The sequence below is a fragment of the Scyliorhinus canicula genome, chromosome 24 (genome assembly GCF_902713615.1).
Source record: "Scyliorhinus canicula chromosome 24, sScyCan1.1, whole genome shotgun sequence".
In the NCBI taxonomy this organism is placed as follows: Eukaryota; Metazoa; Chordata; class Chondrichthyes; order Carcharhiniformes; family Scyliorhinidae; genus Scyliorhinus; species Scyliorhinus canicula.
Genome location: NC_052169.1, coordinates 15,464,380 through 15,488,220, shown reverse-complemented (window position 1 = coordinate 15,488,220; position 23,841 = coordinate 15,464,380). Strand labels below are relative to the sequence as shown.

General features: G+C 43.2%; 1 protein-coding gene across 1 annotated transcript in view; it reads right to left on the bottom strand.

The window, feature by feature from the left end:
* Nucleotides 1–12,514: 12,514 nt before the first annotated feature.
* The window catches only part of c24h15orf39 (chromosome 24 C15orf39 homolog), a 42,281-nt gene continuing 30,954 nt past the window's right edge, over nucleotides 12,515–23,841 (bottom strand). The window contains exon 3 of the mRNA XM_038784416.1: nucleotides 12,515–15,249. Within this exon, the coding sequence (XP_038640344.1) occupies nucleotides 14,153–15,249 (1,097 nt within the window). The 3' untranslated portion in view covers nucleotides 12,515–14,152. The remainder of the gene's footprint in view (nucleotides 15,250–23,841) is intronic.

Below are 23,841 nucleotides of genomic sequence, written 5' to 3'. Positions count from 1 at the left end.
ACAGAGCACACAGCAGTCTCTTACTTCCCTCTGAGAGGTAAGTCTGGCGTTAAGTTCATCCAGCTTGTTTTCAATCGCTTGGACGTTTGCCAGGAGTATGCTGGGGAGAGGGGTTTTGAAACCGCGTTGCTTCAGTCTAACCTGCAGACCGCTGCGTTTCCCTCGCTTTCTCGGTCGGCGGCTGCTGCTGGATGATCCTGGGATCCGATGGGAGACGTCAGCCCTTGCGGAAGGTAGGTGGTTGCGTCTGGCGGGGTCCAGGGCACTAGCGAGGTCCAGGGCGCTGTTTACATTTCCGGGGTCGTGTCTGGCAGGGTCCTGGGCGCTGGTTGAGGTAGCGGGGTTGCTGGGGGGGGGGGGTGAGTTTGCGATCCGGATGGGTCCCGGCGTTCTGCAGGCGCGGGAATACCTTGCAGCGTGTTCGGGTCCTCGCGCGCGGTCTCCGTTGTTTCTGGGGTCCTGGGTCGTGGGCAGGGGCTTCCTGGGGCAGATTGGGCTCGGTCCCATGGTCTGTTCCCTCCCTGGGCGCTCCTGGGGTTGGATCTTGAAGTCGGCACGGTGGGGCCTCCATGTGGATCCATGTCATTGAACTAGTAATCCAGAGACCCAGGATAATACTCTGGGACATGGGTTCCAGCTGGTGGAATTTAAGTTCAATAATAAAATTTGGAATACTAAGCTAGTCTCAGTAATGGTGACCATTAAAGCATCCTTGATTGTCGTAAAAACCCATCTGCTTCACTAATGTCCTTTTTAGTGGAGGAAATCTGCCTTCCTTACCTGGTCTGGCCTACATGTGACTCCAGGTCCACCGCAATGTGGTTGACTCCCTGAAATGGCCTACCAAAGCCACTCAGCTCAAGGGCAATTAGGGATGGGCAACAAATGCTGGTCTTGTCAGCAACGCCCACATCCCATGAAAGGATAAATAAAACGAAAAATCCTCAAAGAACTCTAATAAATTCATTAAACACGATTGTCCCTTCAGGAAACGTTAGTTCTGTCCCATTGTTTGGTTTTCTAAATGTCTTGCTACTATCTCGTTAACGATGGATTCTAGCCTTTTTCCAACATCTGTCATTGCGAACTGGTCTATAGTTTCCTGCTATTCTCTGTCCCCTTCATTTCTTGAACAGGAATGTCACATTTGTGTCAGCAGAGAGAAATGTTTTCTTCGTGAATCCTCTTGTTCCAGGCCAAGATGATAGGGAGATGCGTCAGTTGCATCATTCATCCAACTTCTGTCTTAAAGCACGGAGGTAGTATCCGCAACATTCCGACTCGGGTTTTGAACTTTCTCGAACCTCAAGGCAGGAGGTGTGCCCAAGCCTGTCCTGGATCTGCCAGGTTAAGTGAAGATCACCCCACCCCCTTCAATTTGTTACAGATCGTCCTGAATCATAGAATTTACAGTGCTGAAGGAGGCCATTCGGCCCATCGAGTCAGCACCGGCCCTGGGAAAGCGCACCCTACCAATTCCACACATCCTCCCTATCCCCGTAACCCCACTTAACCTTTTTGAACACTAAGGGCAATTTAGCATGGCCAATCAACCTAATCCGCACATCTTTGGACTGTGGGAGGAAACCGGGGCACCCGGAGGAAACCCACGCAGACACGGGGAGAATGTGCAGACTCCGCACAGACAGTGACCCAAGCCGGGAATTGAACCTGGGACCCTGGAGCTGTGAGGCAACTGTGCTACCGTGCCAAAGTCCTTGGAGGACAGGATTAAGGGTTTCATTCCGATGCAATTCAAAGTCAGAAAGCTCATTCTGAAAGACCCCTTTTTGTAGCCATTGTCTTCACCTCCTCTCCTGAAGTCAATGAGTCGTGCAGGGGTTTGGTTGAGAGGAACCAAATATACGAGCTATCGCATGAATGGGCCTGAATAGAAGGGGGTGGGGAAATCCACCGCAAGGAAAGCAAAATCCAAGCAGTGCGTGTTGGAAATCTGAATGAAAAGCAGAAAATGCTGGGAAACAGTCAGCAGGTCACGCAGCATCTGTGGAGAACCAAACAGAGTTAATGATTCAGGTCAATGAGTACTCATCAAAACTCGAACAAAGTTAGAGATTGAACAAGCTTCAAACAAGCACAGAGGCAGGGGAAAGGCAAAGGTAAAGTCACGGTGGGATTGACTGACAAGGGGTAGATGCTGAGAAGTAATTTACCCCTTGTGGGAGAGTATAGGATCATGTGACATAATCTCAGAGTAAGGGACTGCCCATTTAAGACAGAGATGAGAAGGAATTTCTATCTCAGAGGACAGTGAATCTGGAATTCTTTACCACAGAGGCTGGGTCGTTAAGTATGTTCCCTTATTTAATCAGTAAGGGAATTGAGAGTAATAGGTATAAGGTGGGAAATATATTGAAATAAAGGTTAAGGCAAGATTATTGGAATGGCTTTGAACTTTAAATGATTTTTTATCCCATCCTTAAAGTTACAAAGCCAATGCGTAGAGTGGACAGGGCAAACCCTTAATCCACCTTATTGCTTGCTCCAAAAACCAACTCGAATTGAACCCAATTCATGGTCTCCAGAATGGAGACGTACATGATCCAAGCTGACAAAAGGCTTCGCACCTAATTTTGGGCTCGATCTGACCCTTGATCTTAGTCAAACGGCCAAGAAGCGATGGCTTTGAACTTCCCTCTGAGACTAGCTAACCCTTCTTAAATGTGTCAGCTGTGGCTTAGTGGCTTGCACTCTCGTCTTTGACGAGAGTGAGTTCCACTTCAGAAACTTCCAACGCAAAATCCAGGCCGACAGTCTGGTAGTGGTGAGGGAGCGCCGCACTGTCAGGAGCGTGGCTTTATTAGATAGGATATCCAACCAAAGCCTCCTTTTCAGGATGGCTGTGACTTTCGCCCCCCCCCCCCCATTCCCGCCCTGTTTTGGGGGGGCGGAAGTGGCTTGTCATTGGCCATCAGCAAGATGTTCCTACCCCTCCGAGATCTATGACATTTTGTCGGGCTCGTCCAAGTTGATCTGATCCAAGGAAATTACCACTGTATAATGCAAGTAACAAGAAATGAATCAAGAATAACCAAGAAATATAGATCATCCATTAATTAAATGGTAGAAACATCTCAAGGGCCTGAATGATTGGCCTGTAGTTTTTTTCTATTTTTTTAAATTATTTGTTCTTGGGATGTGGGCGTCGCTGGCTGGGTCAGAATTCATTGCGCATCCCTAATTGCCTTTGAACGGAGCGGCTCGCTACACCATTTCAGTGGGGGGGCAGTTAAGAGTCACATGTAGACCAGACCAGGAAAGGGCGGCAGATTTCCTTCCCTGAAGGATGTTAGTGAACCAGGTGGGTTTTACGACAATCGGCAATGGTTCCATGGTCATCCTTAGATTCTATTTTTATTGAATTCAAATTTCACCATCTATCATAGTAGGATTCGAACCCAGAATCCCAGGGCATTACCCTGAGAATCTGGATTACTAGTCCAATGACAATATTACTACACCACTGCCTTCACCCTACATCTCGACTAATCAATCTCCCCATAACTATGGAAAGGATAGATCATAAAATAACTTCCATTGCTTTTCTCTAGCAAGCTCTTTTGAAGGCCTATATCAAGGACACATCCATGACCCAGAGCAGTGGAAGCCCCCTGTACTTACAGCTCATGCCCAGCAAAAATATGAGGGAAGTACAAAAAATGGGAAGCTCTGTAGCGCAATGGGTAGCATCCTTGCCTCTGAGCCAGAACCTTCGGGTTTGAGTCCCACCTTAGGACGTGATGGCCAAGGAAGGTGCGTTCATAATGTGACCAAACAGGTTGAGTGTGTCAACCTGCAAAATCTATCCAAACAAGCCAATGGCTGGCGGTAAGAGCGGTAGAGACTTCTGGTCAGCCACGCTCAATGTGGAGTGGTACCCCTCAAACTCTGTCTCTGGTGACAGACAAGCGATCTTTGTGTTCCAGAAATTAGTAGCAACGGACAAAGATCTGCCTCAGCACACCACTAGGAACGGGGAAGAGAATTGGAATGGAAGTGGAAAGCCAGTGCAGGGAGACCAAACCAAATTTCCTGCACTGGTTTGTGCTGCCGGCGCACAGGAGCTCAATATCAGCCGAATCATTCAGTGAATTCCCAAACCCAAGACTGTTTACTTCTAAGCCCGGGTGGGCTTGGACACTTTTACAATGCCAGTATCGAAGCCAGGTCAATATGCTCTGCGAGCCAGCTGAAGATGAAAGGAGATTGGAATGAAATGACTGGTGGCAGAAGGTTAAACAGGTTTTAGAGGCACGATCTGACAAAAGAAACACTGAAAAAGGTTTATCAAAGAGCTGCAAAACATACCAGAAATACACTGGGGCATTGTTCGATTCATGAATGGATTGTTCGGGGGAAAGAATTCTTTTGAAAAATATAATCAACTGATGCATTCAGCAAGGAAATTCAAAGTTTTTTTCTGATGCAAAGTAGTGATTTTCAGTGATATTTGAGCCATAAAGACATTAAAGGATTAATAGTACTCAACATTCAATTAGAATTAAAAAAGCATTTCATTATAATAGATGTTCTACTTAACTTGATCAAACGGTTAAATGAACTTGGAGAATGGTCAAAAGTTTAGCATGGGTATTGGATTCAATTTAAGAATGGAGATAATTTTAGTGGTTGACGGTTTAAAACATCAAGTCGTTTAATTTAGTTCTTTGAAGCGATTTGCAGAGTAGAAAGATCATTGGGTCTACATGGAACTTTTGCTGAATTCAATCTGCTCCTTAAACTGTAGGTTATAGATTGAGAGAAAAATGAATTGGGTTAGAATTGGTTCACAGCAGTCAAAGAAAGCTTGAACTTTTGGAAAATTGAGATAAAAACCAAAAAATGATAATGCGAAAACACACAAATCCGCCTGTGGAGAGAAGATATTCGATGTTTTGGATTTGTGACCGTTTTCAGAATGAAAAAGAAGAGATGGGCAAGTGTATTCATAGAATCCCTACAGTGCAGAAGGAGGCCATTTGGCCAATCAAGTCTGCACTGACCCTCTGAAAGAGCACACCAGCCAGGTCCACATCCCTGGACACTGAGGAACAATTTAGCACGGCCAATCCACCTAACCCGCACATCTTTATACTGTGGGAGGAAATCGGAGCACCTGGAGGAAACCCATGCAGACACCAAAGGAATTGAACCTGGGTCCTTGGCGCTGAGGCAGCAGTGCTTAACACCGTGCTGCATTAATGAAGTCTTTTTCAGCATTTGCTAGAAGTTAATTTGGTGGCGAAAACATTGGGCTAGCTTTTCAGAGGTCATGACTTAAAATTGCAAGCTGTGGAATTGAATCCAATGAATATGGTTGTCTGTGGGCACACAAAAAATGAAAGTGGTATGCCAGGCTACCATAAAAACCAAATTGGTTTGCTAACGTCCTTCAGGGAAAGACACTGTTAGGGTTTAGTCTCATGTGAATAACCCACACCCAATATGTGGCTGACTGTGTAAATGTCACTCCATTGCAAAAACAAATTGCTACCAAGAAGAGGGAAGCCTATTGCGTAGTGGCATTGTCACTGGACTAGTAATCCAGAGACCCAGGAAAATGTTCTGGCCACATGAGTTCAAATCAGATGGTGAAATTTGAGTTCACTAAAAATCTGGAATTAAACCTTCTATACCTTTGCCAATTGCCGCAAAATTCCATCTGGTTCAATAATGCACTTGCGGGAAGGAAATCTGACGTCCTTACCTTTCTAACCCATATGACTCCAGTTCCACAGCAATGTGGTTGACTTGGAAATGCCTAGCCAGCCCATTCAGTTCAAAGACATTTAGGGATAGGCAACAAATGCTGGGAAATAAATCCCTTTTATGAATAGAAAAAGGGTTGCCACCCCGACGTTTGGGCAGCTGCCTTTTATTTCAGCGGCCAACAAACCTACGGTCATATTCATCATGCCCTATCTGTTGACTCATGCACAATGGTGTTTATTTTCCATTTAATAAAAAAACATTTCCAATTTAGGGCAATTTAGCATGGCCAACCCACCTACCCTGCACATCTTTGGGTTGCGGGGGTGAGCTCCACGAGGAGAATGCGCAAACTCCACACGGATGTGACCCGGGGCCGGGATCGAACCTGGGCCCTCGGCGCCGTTTCCATTTAATTCTTGCTGCATGTCTTTGCCCCGCTCCTCAACTTGAAGCTGGGCCTTGCGAGCATTGTTACAGGTGTTTAAAGGGTTGCAGCCGACTCTTAAAATTGGAACTAATCAGGATTAGCATCTTGGACACGGAAGTAAGTCCAAACATACAGCAGAACAGCTCGAGTATGCAATAGTTCTGAAAGGTATGGAGCAAATTAATCTATAATTTGGATCAATGTAACTATTGAAAAACAAACATTTTGTCTTCAGTAAACCTAGTGATCGCTACTACATGGGAGATATGTTTAGTCAAGGTAACTGCTGTGCACAATTACAATGTCAATTTTGTCGGGGTGCAAATTTGTCTTTTACACCATCTTCCTCCATAGATATTGGAAAATCACTTAACTCACCAAAGTCCAGTTCTTATGTCTAGTTAGTGAACATTAGCATCAGAGGGATACCATAGCCACACACACCTAACACATCTGATTTCTGCAATTGCACTTTGCATGAAGCATTACCAATTGTGAGCAGCATGAGAAACATTGATCCCCCCCCCCCCCCCCCCCCCGTTTCTTAATATGGAAGGGGCGGTGGTGAAATTGCAACAAATTGTAAGACCACATTCTGCGTTAGCTAACAGAGCAGGAATCAAACCACTTTGTGATGGATATAACTCAGTTTCACAGAATTGAGTCACCGAAGCATGGGGTGGGGGAAGGAAGTGAAACCATTCCAAAAATAATCTATATTCTAATGCCGCAACCATTCTTGGCATTGGTGCAGAAGAACTTGGTGATGCACTGGGGCAGGACTAACAAGGCAAGGCATGATAAACGCCAGGACCCTGGGAAGAGGGACCGTGGTGTGCATGTACACCTGTCTCTTAAGGTAGCAGAGCAGGTGGATAAATGGTTAAAAAGGCATATGGGTATACTTGCTTTTATTAGCCGAGCCATGGAGTTTAAGAGCAGGGAGGTTATGTTGTTACTGCATAAAGCGTTGGTTAAGCCACAACTAGAGTATTGTGTGCAATTCTAGAATCCACATTACAGAAGGGATTCAATAGCACTGGAAAGGGTGCAGAGATTTACCAGGATGTTGCCTGGGTTGGAGAGTTTTAGCTATGAAGCGAGATTGAATAGACTTGGAATGTTTTCCTTGGAGCAGAGGAGATTGAGAGCAGATATGATTGAGATGTATAAAATTATGAGGGGCATAGAGGAAACAGAAACAAACTTATCCCCTTGGTAGAGGTCAATGACCAGAGGCATAGATTCAAGATAAGGGGAAGGTGGTTATGAGATGGGAGGAAAACCTTTTTTACCCAGTGCGTGGTGTGAGTATGGAATTCGCTGCCTGAAAGGGTGGAGGAGGCAGAGACCATCAAAACATTTAAGAAGTATTTAAATGTGCACTTGCGATCCCAGGGCATTCAAGGCTATGGGCCAAGTGCTGGAAAATGGAATTAGAATGGTTAGGTGGCTATTTTTGACCGGCGCAGATGCAATGGGCTGGAGGTTTTTTGTGCTATATGGTTCCTTTATTCTATCTTCAATGAGATCAAGTAATTAAATTTTGCAATTCGGTTTTTAAAAATACCATATCACGGTGGTTCAAAACATTTTCATTCTAAGAACAATGGTTCATTTTTTGAAGATTCACCAGTTGGGAAGATGGCAGATGTTTGTTCTCAAGTTAAGGATGCTGCTCCTGTTCAGATTCCTCTCCTCTTAGTCTTTGAAAGGTTGTAGATGGTAGAACTGGAGTTTTTGGTGACTGAGATGGTCCCTTTTGAAGTAATCAGGGAGCACTGGAACAAAATGGACTTGAGGTGCAGAACAAGGGGAAGGGTTGAGAGGCTTCCTCCTCGTCCTACATAAGAACTAGGAGCAGGAGTAGGCCATCTGGCCCCTCGAGCCTGCTCCGCCATTCAATCTTTTGTGGACTCAGCTCCACTTTCCGGCCCGAACACCATAACCCTTAATCCCTTTATTCTTCAAAAAACTATCTATCTTTACCTTAAAAACATGTAATGAAGGAGCCTCAACTGCTTCACTGGGCAAGGAATTCCATAGATTCACAACCCTTTGGGTGAAGAAGTTCCTCCTAAACTCAGTCCTAAATCTACTTCCCCTTATTTTGAGGCTATGTCCCCTAGTTCTGCTTTCACCCGCCAGTGGAAACAATCTGCCTGCATCTATCCTATCTATTCCCTTCATAATTTTAAATGTTTCTATAAGATCCCCCCTCATCCTTCTAAATTCCAATGAGTACAGTCCCAGTCTACTCAACCTCTCCTCATAATCCAACCCCTTCAGCTCTGGGATTAACCTAGTGAATCTCCTCTGCACACCCTCCAGTGCCAGTACATCCTTTCTCAAATAAGGAGACCAAAATTGAACACAATACTCCAGGTGTGGCCTCACTAACACCTTATACAATTGCAACATAACCTCCCTAGTCTTAAACTCCATCCCTCTAGCAATGAAGGGCAAAATTCCATTTGCCTTCCTATGCTTCAAATGCTTGAAGTACAAACTAACTGTGTTATAGTCATCTAGCTTTATTGGCTCAAGGTGACTTCGTGGGGAGATATAAAATATTAGAGTTTCTAGAATAGACCCTTTTGTAATCTCAGGTTGCCTGAAGAGTTTACAGCCAATGAAGTACTTTTGAATTGTAGTCACTGCTGTAATTTTAAAAATATTGCACCAAATCACAAGTGGTAAGGGAGAAAGAACAAAGGACATAATTGTCATGATTTGGATAATACAGAGGAAGGAATAAGAAATGCGGTCACATGCAACTTAGTTTGACATCAAATACAAATTGTAAATCCCTCCACTAAGGATAATCTTTTTCAGGGACGTTTTCAGCTTTGCTGTCCTATCTCCATGGGATTAAATCATAGATGCTGGTTCTGAGACAACCATTCTAGTTGAGAAATTGATCCCACTGGCTGATGGCAAGCACAGCCACCAAAGATAGATGTCGGGGTCTGGAGCTCTTCTTAAGCTTGGCCCATTGGTGGTTAATGCGGCTATATTTAAGTATTTTGGATTTGCAGAACAATAATATCTTTTCCTCCATTAGTACACTTGCTTTACTCAAGATAACCCCCATAGCCATTCATGCATTCCTGTTATTACTGCTAACTCAGACACCAATCTTCTCGGCAAAGAATGCATTTGATTAAGTTGTTCCATAGCATTCCATTCTGGGTTGGTTGAGTTTGGGTTTAATAGAAGTGTGCTCATCTCATCTGTTCACATTTGCAGAGCTTCAAAAAAGCTTCATGTCCAAAACTATTAGGTGCAAGAGGCATCAAAGACAACGGTTGTAGCTGCCTGTTACTAGAATGGCCCATGAAGAGGCAATAAAAATAGCAACACCAGATTCTGGCTCACACTAGATAACATTTCAGGGAAATTACCAAAATCAGGCTCAGGCTAAAGAGTTTTCAAGGGGTAAGAAAAAAAAGCCCGACAATTAGCATGGTTGCTTCACAGCACCAGGGCCCACGGTTCGATTCCCAGCTTGGGTCACTGTGCGGAGTCTGCATGTTCTTTCCGTGGGTTTCCTCCAGGTGCTCCAGTTTCTTCCCACAAGGCCTTGAAAGATGTGCTATTAGGTGAATTGGACATTCTGAATTCTCCCTCGGTGTACCCGAGCAGGCGCCATAGTGTGCAGTGCACTTCATTGCAGTGTTAATGTAAGCCTACTTGTGGGCCTAATAAGATTAATAGGCACAGTCCACAGTTTGCAGGATTTAACTGGGTTCTCAATGCAAGTTCAGCAATTTCTAGTTCAGCAAAATTAAACTTGCATTCAAAAGCACAAAAAGTTATTTTCCTTACTGTGAGCAATAGCGGAGAAAACAGAAACAATACTTCAAGGAAGGATTGTCTTGATGTAGTGGGCAGTCTCTCATTGGTGAGACTACGTGACTTCACTGCTAACCCATTGCAAGTTCCTCCACAGGCGTTTTAATACCAGCACTGACAGATTTGCTACCGCTGGATGTGGAAATTCAGATTTGCAGTATTGAAACTGCAACGACCATTCAAAGCAGCACACACCTTCCTACAGAACAGCATCCAAGAGTTGCATCTGCCCAAGGGGCATAAGTAGCCCCAGATACATGTTTAAAAGGTCCTCTTGCTGGATGTGAGGGCCAAAACAACAACATTAATGGACACTGAACAGAGGTGGTCAAAGGCAGTGCAACTTCCAATACCCAGACTCTAAGATCCTGGAAAGAGGTTCAATGATCGTACAAGGAGGGCAGCACGGTGGCCTAGTGGTTAGCACAGCAGCCTCATGGCGCCGAGGTCCCAGGTTTGATCCCGGCTCTGGGTCACTGTCCGTGTGGAGTTTGCACATTCTCCCCGTGTCTGTGTGGGTTTCGCCCCCACAACCCAAAAATGTGCAGAGTAGGTAGATTGGCCACACTAAATTGCCCCCTTAATTGGAAAAAATTGGATAATCTAAAATTTAAAAAAAATTTTTTTTTTTAAATGATCGTACAAGGGTTGGCTGAGGTAAATCTGGGTACTGTCATCAATACACATCTTCGACCACTCATACCACCCATTTCCTTTTATTCATTTTTTTCTTTCAGTGCCTAGGTGTCAGGGAAACTCGCACATGATAGTCAGAAAAAAAAACACAGGCATATTAACCATGCCATCAACTCCTTTTGAACTAGCTGCAAAGGCTCTAGCTATTCTTCACAGGCACGTCATTTCTAGTAGCAATGTAACTAATCTTTTCATCGGCATGAGATAATGTCTTCATTCTTTATAATAAATTTAGAGTACCCAATTCATTTTTTCCATTAAAGGGCAATTTAGTGCGGTTAATCTACCTATCCTGCACATCTTTGGGTTGTGGGGTGAAACCCACGCAAACACGGGGAGAATGTGCAAACGTCACACAGGCAGTGGCCCAGAACCGGGATCGCACCTGGGACCTCAACGCCGTGAGGCAGCAGTGCCAACCACTGTGCTGCCCATAAGAGGCAAATGCTCATACCATTCAGGCCCGAGAACATTCTCTCATCTCCCACATTAAAGCTGGAGTCGTAACATTACACGTGGAAAGCAACCAAGAGCAGCAGCATCACTTCAAACGCCAGCGGAACAGGCCGTAGACATCACAGGCATTGACAGCCACTAACCAATGTGACAAGATTACAAAGCTGACTAGAAAGGTGATAATATCCCATTATACATATTCTCAGCTTCATGTGCTTAGTGAGCAATGATTGCTTTCAAGCAGTCAAGAAAGGTCTGTGTGCGTGACTAGGTAAGCTCTTCTATACTTCATAGTCACAAAAACTCAGAACTCCAATCGCTGGAGAACATCCTGATCCATAACTTCCAACAAGTGCCGTCTTACTGGTGCAAACAACTCCGAGCCACCCAGGAAGCAGCCAGTGAGACAGAAAAAGGTGCCAGTGGGCGAAGCACCGAGAGTGAAAATTAGGATGTTGAGAAATAATTGCAGATAGGACCATCAAAAGTATTGGGAAAATGTGACACAAGCATGGCTTTCTAAGGTGCCAGAATTTTATGTTTTCAACTTTTAGGCGTTTTATGTTGGCAGCGCTCAGACTAGGTAGAAGTTTGTGACAGTGAGAAATTTGATGGCCATGTAAAGAGAATAGGCACAAATGAAATGACCATCTGGCAGGTCAATCCTTATTAAAAGCTTCAGGCTCTTGGTTGTAATTTGCTGTAGTTCTGCTGGTCATCCCATCTCCCCTCTGGTGTCTTCCAAATTTGGCAGTATCATTCCCCTTTCCGAGTCACAGGGTTGCGAGTTTAAAGCTTGATAGGATAATGTGGAATGGAGTTGCTTCCAGTCATTCTTCAAGTTGAGGCCGACTGGCCTCTCAAGTGGCCGTTAAAGATCCCAGGATAGTTATTCCTCACCTGACGCCCGAGGCAGGTAATGTTCATTTATTTCATTGCTGTTTGTGGGACTGGACCATGCACAAATTCACTGCCACAATTTCCTACAACAGTGATGTAAAAATGTAAATGCCGCCACAGCCCAGAGGGCCAAAGGCTGCTCTCCTCTGGCTCAACAACAGTGACAACACTTTGGAAAAAAAAAGGCATTTATAATGTATGCTCTATATTGTTTCTTTTATCTAGCCATCCACCTGCTTAAAGGTCCTATAGCTGCCAGCGTCAGTAAGCAGGTTCTGTAGTAAACTGTTCGACATCGATTTCTGGAGATTCACTAAACCGCATGCGGAGCTCCACGCCATTTATCCAATCATCTAAAATAACTGTTCCCCTGCACTGCACATCGAGCTAATCTCTCATTCTTTACTTAAGTGCACCACACAAAAAAGAGGTGAAAGACAAGTTCAAAATGGTTTCAAATCTTTATACAAAAGGTACAGAGTTTGCAACATTAACCGGTTTTCAAATGTAGTATTTCAAAATTAACTGAAGTATGAAAATGTAACAGTAACATCTTTAACTTAACTAGTTAAGTTTTAAGTTTTATATTTATTACAAAAAAGTACATATAAAACACTACAGTTATCAATGCCCCAATTCTTCTCAAGTCTGTACACCAGCAACAATTTAGAGGAACACATTTGTCCCCAGAATTCACAGGATGAATGCATTATAAATACAAGCTTTCTTTGGGTGGAGGGAGAAAGATAAAAAAAACATACATTGCAGATCAAGGCGCTGCATATCGAGGCACTGAAAAGTATCAGAAGTACATTGGGCGAAGAAAAAAAAAACACAACTTACTGCAATGCCACAAACTCCAGTGATGTTTGTGGAATCACTGCCCAAAAATTGGTTTCAACTTGCTAACTTATTGAAACGAAACATGCGAGTCATCAATTCTTGATTAAATACTTCACCAGAGGTCAACAACCACCGCGGTTTTTTTTGCATTGAAGCATAATTTAAAACTCTGCTAGCATCCACCTCCCCACTTGTGTGATGCAAATGTATAGTGTATGGGTGGGGCGGGAAGGAGTTAACAATTGTGCTAGTACTTTGAAACTTTAAAACTAATTCTATTAATCAAACTTGCATATCTGGATTGCTGAACTGAATTTGAATGGCTGGGATATAAACATTCCCAGAAAATACTCAATGATTACAAGTTCTTCTCTTCGCTGCGCACCATCTGTTAAATTATAAATCATAAAATCCTGAGTTAGTGCATTTCCACCGGGGAAACGGTCGAGGAGGCCTCCAACCGACCTCGGTAAGCCTCGGCTCGGAGATTGGAAAAGACAATCTAGGGCGACGATTCTGAATGGCTACCCAGCAATTTCAACTGGGAAGCGCCAAGTATGGACATCCAGCAGCAGCAGGACTCAGCTGTAATGTTCCCCATCGCGAAACATCCCAACACTCGTAGATTGGCTAGCACATGAAGTATGGTCACTCGGTCGACCGCCGAAGGCAGTTGCCGGAGCATGAAATGTGCCCCAGACAGGGCCAGCATCTTCAGAAGAGTAAATTAAAACAGGAGGAAAATAGTGCAAAACAATTTCATCTAGAAAAGATTGATCCTTAGCTCAGGAATTGCAATAGGATGAGATGTAGTACCAGCCCTTTCTTCAATTAAATTGTTTGGGACATTGAGACATCAATCTTTCATTTAACTTTAGAAGGAACATCACCTGCTTCCATTTCCTTTGAACATTTCCAGATGTAGGTGAAATCAAAGCACTCAATATCATCTGCTTTTGGGATCATATTCCCTTATAACTGTGCAACAAGCCAAAAGTCCTCACATAGGCTGCCACAAATTGGTCTTTACCACACAAAATATTAAAGGGGCACTTCACGGCAAAAAGAAAATAAGACCTGCAGCATATTTTTCCCTGCAAATTGAACTAAGACCTGATGAATTACTGCTCCTGGATTGGCATCTACAATTCTATTTTACGTTCGCCAGTCACAGGTTTTTGAGACTGCTGTTATAGGCGCTGAAACAAAGACCATAGCACAGTGCTATAACAGTTTCACAAGTCAGTCATCAACCCGTAGCCACCCATTTTCATAATCCTGCAAGAGTTCAAGGTAGTACTGCCAGTCAGGTTCAGTGTCATATTTAACTTCATACACAGTCTTTAAAGGATTTTGGTGCTTTTCATGTACTTTGACCACTACACCTTTATACCAGGACTCGGATTTATCCTTTTCCTCATACAGATGTTTAATACGTTTGCCCACTAAATTTGGGTACTCTTTCCCTTGACGTTTTCTGCAGGAGGGGGGTTTGGTCATTTTCTGATCCAGTCGTGGGGAATTGTGCATTAATGAAGGCTTTCTTGCAGCAACGACTGATTTCAGTACTATGTTTCTGCTTGGAACAGTTTGTCTTGGTTTCTGAAATTTTAACCGCACAACTGAACTACGAAGATGGAGTACTTTAGACGTGCTTCTCGTTGGCCGCAATGTGCCATTATCCTTCTTCCTTATTGGTATTTGAGGCTCTTTGATCTTCCTGGTGCAGGAAATGCCCGACCCTTTATTGTCCCCGTTCACAGCCACTCGATTCAGTCTAACTACCAAAGTACTGCACTTCTTTTCAAAATTGCCTTTCACGAAAGCCTTTTCATCCCAAACTCCTTTTGTTCTTTTTTGTACTTTTCTGGGACCCGGTTTGGACTCCTGCCCTGACTGCACTCTACTAGCATCCTGATCAGGCACCATGCAAGATGGTTTCTCAGAGTGGGTAACGGATTGTGGCGTTACTTTCTCTCCAGATTGTGAATTATTGCTCGAATCAGCACATTTAAGGTTTGACTTTATGGGTGAGGTTGCAGCTTTTATTTTCCTTTGCCTTTTCCCAAGCTTGGCACTATTGCTCGAATCGGCACATTTAAGGTTAGACTTTTTGGGTGAGGTTGCAGCTTTTATTTTCCTTCGCTTTTTCCTAAGCTTGGCATTATGTTTGGCTATGGCAATTCCTTGGTCAGGCTTTGCTTCCGAGCAAGCAGTGTTTGCTACCGTTATGTTTCTGGTCTCTGTAGAGCTAGTCTGTGATTGATTTTCTTTAGCAGTTCCATCGGCTGGTTTCGGAGTGGCAGTCGCCTCTTTCATGTTTTCATCATTTTGCTCACCTTAAAAATAAAACAGAAGTTGTGTCCCATTAATATTTCAGACAAATCAAATGTTTATGAAAGAAAACAAAAAAAAGTGCTTCAGGATTCAAAACACTTGGTTAACAGATACCTGCACTGGAGCATCTAGACCAACATGTGAAGGTAGATCTGCAAAAAATAAATTCATTTACAATGATCTTTAACTATTAATGTAAGACTTATAGGTCTAATATATTCCAACTTGGTTGCTTTGATATCATTGTTCTTGTTGGCTAGAAAATATTTTAAAAAGGTATTTAAAATTGCTGGCCTTAACTAATACAACAGCAGCATTTCAAAAAAATCAGAAACTTTTATTTGGTAATAATAATCTCTCTATCTCTTCCTCTCCCATTTTGCAAGTCACCTAGGATTACTCATTTTACATTCAAGAAAGCAGTGTGATCTTATCCAGGGCATCAACCACGAGACAATTTGAAACATCAAATCAGGGGCATAACCTGAAACTCTGCTTTCAGTTTAGCTATACAGCACCCTGGTTAGACCCCACTTGACAGTCTCTGAGCAGTTCTGGGCATCACACCGGAGGAAGGATATTTTGGCCTTGGAAGTTTACGAAAGTGATACTTTGATTAGACCTGTTTTCACTGGAATTTAGACAGTTATGGGGTGATCTGATTGAAGTATTCAAGATATCAACAGGGAAAGACAGGGTAGATACTGTATCTCCACTGGTTGGAGAGTGTAAAACTAGGGAGTAAAACGAGTGGAGTCTTAAATGGCTAGACCGTTCAGGAGAATGGAAGAATTTCTTAACTCAAGGGGTAGAAGAATTTAGAGTGCAGGAGGCCATTCAGGCAATCGAGTGTGTACCCTTAGAAAGTAGCTCTTTCTACTTAAGCCCATGCCTCCACCCTATCCTCATAACCCAGTAATCCCGTCTGACCTTTTGGACACGAAGGGACAATTCTAGCATGACCAATCCACCTAACCTGCACATCTTTGGATGGTGGGAGGAAACTGGAGCACCCAGAGGAAACCCATCCCATGCAGACATAGGAAGAAAGTACAAACTCTACAGACAGTCACCCAAGGCTGGAATTAAACCCGGGTCCCTGGAGCACCTTCTCTCTCTTTATTGGTGTCACAAGTAGGCTTACATTAACACTGCAATGAAGTTACTGTGAAAATTCCCTAGTCACCACACCATGTCACCTGATCGGGTACAGAGGGAGAATTCAGAATGTCCAATTCACGTCTTTCAGGGCTGGTGGAAGGAAACTGGAGCACCCAGAGGAACCCACGCAGGCACGGAGAGAATGTGCAGAGTCCGCACAGACAGTGACGCAAGCCGGGAATCGAACTCGGGTCCCTGGCGTTGTGAATCAACAGTGCTAACCACTGTGCTACTGTGTCGCCCCAGGAGGTTTGGAATTCTCTCCCTCAAACAGCAGTTGAAGCTAGATCAGTTGATTTTAAATTGGAGATAGGGGATGTGGGTCAAAGGCAGGTGCATGGAGTTAGGTCACATATCAGCCATATCATTGAATGGCGGGACAGACTCGAGGGGCTGTTCCTAATCGGAGACATCTATAAAATAAAAACTCAATTGAATTTAGATTCAAGTTTGTGTAGGAAGGTGCACAAAATACAAGGTGCAAGATTCTCAATCTTTAAAAAGGCTCCACAAGGCTGAGTATTTTCAAAACGCTTGTACTGGACACTCATCACCGGGAGGGGGGAAAATTAGATTTCAAACTCAAGCTTAGCACCCCCAATTAAATGACACTTTTGTTGTTTAAAGTGAAGATTAACAGGAAAAAAAGCCCGTTAATTTTTACAGCAAATTGAATACACAGTCCACAGTGGATAAACTAAATGCCTTCATACTCATTTTGTAGGAAGTGAATTGGGGAAGTTGCAATTTAAAGATCCAGATCACAAAATTACTCCAATAGGGCATCAATAAGCAAACTAAACCCAGTAAGGATAGCTGGTGTCAAAAACAGAATGCCATACTGATCTGGTATATACCATTTTCTTGGTCTATGAAAGGCAGAGCATTTTTCCTGCAGGGACAGTAATGGAATTAAGAGTGCCAAAAACCTCAACGTGCCAGCATGAGTTTATTTTAAACAGCAAATGCATTTTTAAAATAACCCAAACGTTTTCCAATCTAGCAGATAGGGAAATTGGTATAAGAAGTCATTACTCTTTGATAATGTAACCTTTTTGTCACAAGTAGGCTTACATTAACACTGCAATGAAGTTACGGTGAAAAGCCCCAGTCGCCACATTCCGGCGCCTATTCGGGTACACAGAGGGAGAATTCAGAATTCTCAGCTGGTACGGGAATTGAACCTGTGCTGCTGGCCTTGCTCTGCATCACAAACTAGCTGTCTAGCCCACTGAGCTAAACCAGCCCTTGAATTACACAGGCCTAATCACCCTAGTGTAGAAGGGCACTTTGAGTGAGAACCATTAAGAACTGGAGCAGAAATAAACTTTTGCAGGTTGTTGACTTTCAGACTAAGCCCAAAGGTCACAAACTAATTTAATTTTGATTCCAAAAGGAAAGTTTACACTGTACCAGTCAAGAGTCAGTTTAGCCCATTGATGATGGAATCTTAGCCGCATGGAACAGGACAAAGAATATCATTTGAAGCTTTTGTTTCAACTGTTCCCACTGGGCAGGAAGTGGACTACATTGGGCCCGCTTTTCACTGACTAGGAAAAATTGGGAGGGATGCAAAACAGCTAGCTGACCTACTGCTGCTCTCATCGGTCCTGGCAGGAATAGTTAAAATGTGACTTTTACCTTACCTGGAGAAAGAAGGCACTGTTTAAATGAGAAGCATCAGACAAAGATTAGCTGGTAACAAAACAATGCCATTCACTGAATCTCCAGAGCAAGAGGAAAGTCACCGTTGAGATGACATTTAACACTCAAAAATCAAGACTCTTTTCCTGGAATCTATTGCAGAATTTTGACTGCTCTATATTTCTGCATAAGTTCACTGTAAAGGATATAGGGGGAAAAAATGGTAGAGGAAAATAGTTACAAGCACCTTACTATGGTTGCAATAAATGTTAATTGCTCCTTAACTCACTGGATAATATGATAGAATTATACAGAGAAGGATGATCTTAGGTTCAATTGCTGGTCTGAACTCAGTTTGCCGATCTCAGCAGTACTGCCAGCCTCAAACTGCAGGCTTGATGGGTTTCTGCTCCTGGTTGTTACCCAATGTCTCTCTGCAAAGCAATGCATGGATATTGGATAAGGGTGAAGTCAGTCTTGGCAATGGCCTTCTCTTTCCCCAAAGCCCACAGTTCAACTGTCTAGGGATTGTCAATTAAAAAGACACCACTTGGACAAGATGCTGTACTTCTATCGACAACCATAGTTTGTCCTAGCACCAGTGACCATCTTCAAAAAGAGGGAAAACCCCGAAAGTGGCTATCTTCGGGGTTCCAGGAGGAGGCCAGACACTCTTGCCTTCGCCTCCCTGATCGCCCGCCGTAGAATCCTGTTCGGCTAGCGGTCAGCAGCACCACCCAAAGCTGCAGACTGGCTGTCCGAACTCTCTGAACCTTTCCAAATGGAGAAAATCAAATTCGCCATCCGAGGGTCAGACGACAGCTTCCACAGAACGTGGGGGCCATTCACCCAATTGTTTAGTGACCTGTTTGTGGCCAACATCTGAACAGAAGAATAGCCAGGTGGCCAAGAATCAGGGGAAAGTAGCCCAAGCATGAGAGGGAGAGATAGACCGGGAGGGAGGTGGGGAGACAGCTAAAAGGAAGGAAAGGCGAACCAGAGGGAGGGGGTGTGGGAGGGGGGGGAGGAGAGAGAAAAGAGGGAAGAGACAGAGAATAATGGAGGAGAGACAGGGAGGTTGGGAGGCAGGGAAACATTAACAAACTTGCCATCCACAGGACCAGAGAAAAAGGGAGAATACAGGCGGAAGACGGGAGGGCCGGTTGAAGCGGAAGTGAGCACAAGACGACAACGGCAGCAAAATTCATCCGGGAGAAGCAAGGGACAACACTGGCACCAGCCCCATTCGAGTATTGCCCTCCGTAATTGTCTCTCCAGCATCCAAATGTATATCTACACACACACACCTACTTGGGTGTAAATAATTTTGCCAAGTGTACAGATTTGCTGCTGTTGAGCGGGTGCATAATACCCTACCAGTTACTTTATTTGATTTTGTACTTCTCACGTGTTGTTACTTTTTTTTTTACCCTTTATGATGTGTGTGTGTGTGCCCTTCTCTTCGATATAAAACCCAATTAAAAACATTTTGAAAAAAAGGGAAACTAAAAGGGAGGGGAAAAAAGCATTGACAGTACCTATGCCAATGAACCGAGGATTGGAGGTAGCGTTACAAAGGCAGTAACTATAAAGTAATAGGATATAATTATGCTGAGCAAGTTAGGAAATGGGGAGTCACATCATGTCAGAATGAGTGAAGAAAGAAGAGAGTAAAGCAACAGAACAAATGTTCAGAGGTGGTTGGGGTGTGGTGTTGGTGATGTAGGTGAAAACAATTAAGCCTAATAAGTAATTATAGGGAGCAGAATGTAGCCCACCTGATTAATTAAGAGGCTTTGAATGTTAACAGAATGAAAGAAAACAGGTCAGCGTACAAAAGAGGCCCTTCTGCCCATTGGGTCTGCACCTACACATGACCACATTTTGGATGAAGTGAACTTATGGGCCCAGACCACATAACCCAAAAGGATCATTGGCATCATTGGAGCCGCACGGTGCCTTACAGCACCAGGGACCCGGGTTTGACTCAGACCTCGGGTGACTGTGTGGATGTTGCACATTCTCCGTGTCTGCGTGGGTTTCCTCCGGGTGCTCCGGTTTCCTCCCACAGTCCAAAGATGTGCAGGTTAGGTGGATTGGCCAAGCTAAATTTCCCCTTGGTGTCCAAGGGTTGGGTGGGGATACAGAGCTAGCGGGGATTGTGCCCAGGTACAGTGCCCGTTCAAAGGGTTGGCGCAGACTCGATCAGCCAAATGGCCTCCTTCTGCACTGTAGGGATTCTATGAAAACAGAATGGGATCACGAGGCACATCAACTCTCAGAGAAAGAGCTTCACAACGCAATTGCCTGTGTGAATGTGAACCTGAATTTCATGCCAATGCTGCGTACCTGGAAGAAAGCTGCGCATTGCTAGAAAAGTACATCTCCACTATGTGTGGAAGCTAGATATTTTTTAAAAATGCAAACCTTAGAATTCATAGCTGGAAGACACCACTGTTTTCATTAAATAGGATTATGCACGAAGTACAGCGGAATTAAGTTACAAACATTATTTTTATAAGCAAACATTAACAACCAAACCATCCAGAGAAAAGCTTATCAGATGAATTCCTGTACATGTGAAGATGCTTCTAAAATAAGAGCTAGTAAATCTCTCAGCATTGCCCATGGCACTTGAAAGTTGGGCATGAAAATAAGGAAGGTACAATTGGCGGTATGGGGGTTTAAAGAATAGATTGGGATTTTTAAAAATTTTTTAAAAATGCAAAATGGGGGTCAATAACAGCTAGTGAGAAGTGAAAGAAAACTGATTGGCAGTTCAAGTGTAGCTCAATTAAATTAAATAAAAGTCTAAAAAATGACCGCAGGTCTGGTTTGGATAATTTAAGAAAGGATACAATTGGGCATCTATTGAAGCCCACTGCCTGTGGCCCTTAAAGCTACTGTCATTTTAGCTCAGTTGGCTCGACAGCAGAGCAAGGCCAACAGCACAGGTTCAATTTCCGTTCCGACTGAGGTTATTCATGAAGGCCCTGCCTTCTCAACCTTGCCCCTTGCCTAAGATGCGGCAATCCTCAGGTTAAACCACCACTAGTCAGCTCGCCCCCTCAAAAGGGGAAAAGCAGCCTATGGTCATCCCTCAAGTGTCCAGGGATGTGTAGATTTGGTGGGGTTATGGGGATAAAGTGGTGAATGGGCCTAGGTACCGTGGTCTTTCAGAAGATCAGTTTAGACTTGCTGAGCTGAAAAGCCTGCTTCTGCGCTACAGGGCTCTAAAAGGAGCAAGAGATCAGCATGCCAGACATCTCATGGAAACTAATACTGAATCGGGGACAGAGGTTCAAAATTAACCTAAACAAAACAGTATTGAAGAAAATGTTGGAAATGAGTAACAAATCCCCAGGACTAGATGTTTTCCATTCTAGGATTATTAAAAGGAAATAGGAGAGAAGATTGTCGATATCCTAACTATAATCTTCTAACTAATTGGAGAACTATGCATGCCACTAGTTGAGAAATGCGACAGGGAAATCAGGAAATAATGAGGCAAACGGGACTATATCCTCGGTCAGAAAGTTACCAGGGTCTATGATAAGGTGACTAGGGGCGGCATGTGGTGGTGGTTAGCACTGGGACTGTGGCGCTTTGGACCCGGGTTTGAATCCCGGCCCTGGGTCACTGTCCGTATGGAGTTTGCACATTCTCCCCGGGTCTGCGTGGGTTTCACCCCCACAACCCAAAGATGTGTAGGTTAGGCGGATTGGCCAGGCTAAATTACCCCTTAATTGGAAAACAATAATTGGGTACTTTTTAAAAAATGATAAGGTGACTAAATATCTTAAATTCTCAGCTATTCAGAAAGAACCAGTATGGATTTGTAAAGGGTCATGGTGCTTGACAAGCCTGATGGAATCATTTAAAGAGGTCACTAATGTAGAGGTCAATAAAATGTCTATGGATGATATAATACAGATTTCCAAAAAGCATTTGGTAAAGTTTTTTTTTAAATATTCATTCATGGGATGTGGTTGTCACTGGCTAGGCCAGCATTTATCAGCCATCTGCAATTGCTGTTGAGAAGGTGGTGGTGAGCTGCAGTTCATGTGGAGAAGTGCAGAGAGAAAGAGTGGCACAGACAGAGAGAGAGGGAGGAGAGGGGGGAGGAGGGAGAGGGGAGGGAGGAGAGAGAGGGAGGAGAGAGAGAGAGAGAGAGAACAAGGCACAGAGGAAGAGTAAGGAAAATTGAAAATAAGCAATAAAGGAAAAGAGGAAGTTCAGAAAGTTTATAACAGTGCATAATCTAGATGCCAGCATCATTATACACCATAAAAATCCTAGGAACAACCACCCTGATGTTAAGTAACAAGTTGGAAAGTTAAGATTAATTTTGAATATAAGGCAGTGATAGACAATTTTTTGGTTTCAGGGAATCAAGGAATATTGGGAATGGACAGGAAATTTTACTTGAAACCCAAGTTAAGTCATGGTCATACTGAATGGCAGAGCAGACTTGGCAAGATGGTCTTTCCCCATATTTTTTGTATGTTTTGCCATATGTGGCTAACAGCAGTCTTTTTCAGAACTTAGAAAATAACTTACAAGTATAATATTTTAAAATTATGTAACAATTATTTTAGTCGTGGTAAATCATACGAATACTAAACTTCAAAAATGTTAATTTTTCTTTGAGCCAACTATTCCTATCCTTAATTTTCTACTTTCCAGGGAATACTCCATCAGGTTTTTAGGTAACACTTTGTAAGTCTTGTGCTTACTGCAGAAAAATAAAGTTGGTTGCTGTGGTGCCACCATCTGCCTGGGTTCTAACATGCTTGGCTCCTGCTATTGAGCAGAAAGCCATCTTGGCCTCTCCCAAGAGGAAAAGGGGGTCCTGAGAAAAATCAATTACAGAGAATCCTTCATGGGATCACTAGCACCTTCCAGGATGTTCTACCCACTTGGCTGTCCAGTCAGTGAACAAAATTGTAATTGAATTTGCTGGAGGACGGTGTTCACTAACACTCAAGTGAGAAAGTCTTGGAAAAAGCCAAATAGGCCATTCAATCATACCATCATTTCACTTTGAGCCCTCACCTAATGTCTAAAAGGCAGTTTTTTCTTAGTAAAATAAACTCAAATTTGTCAATGACACAAAATATATATGCAAGTTACGCCACTATCCATTTTTCCCTCTTTTTGTTACCTTTTTTCTTAAAACACCAAAACAAATTCTCAGTGTTTTCAAATCAAAGAGAATTATGAAAAGCAGAATCAAATATAAAAAAACAGGGATAACTTGAATACTGTCTCTTCAAAAATAACCTGGCCATAGTTACAAAGTAAAAAAGTGCAATATGTGGGTTTTGTGTGTGGGGAAAACTTCTACATAGGATGTTTTTCAGAAGGCTGGTCAGTTCCAGTGTCCATACAAATAACTGTTTGACGACTGTTACAGTATTTCTGCACCAAAAGAAAAGTAACAAGATTAGTTTGATAATTAGTGTTTTGGGGGTTTAATATTCTTACAAGAGCCAACATTAACATTTTATTAGAAATAACAGGAAACATGCATTTTTTAAAATAATATATTAACATGCAGATATAACAAGTTAATTGGCACAATGAAGATGTATTACTGGAGTAAGTGAGAGAAAACTGGCAAGCAAATTTAAAGAGTTAGTGTAGCCTGGGAAGATATATTAAGATGCAGAGGAATTATGTTGAGACGCAAGGTTATTGATGAAATTACAGTAAAAGAATCCCTGTGATAAACATTTGACCTTTATTTCAGCTTCTGGTGTTTAAAAAATTTCCAACTTAACAAAGCA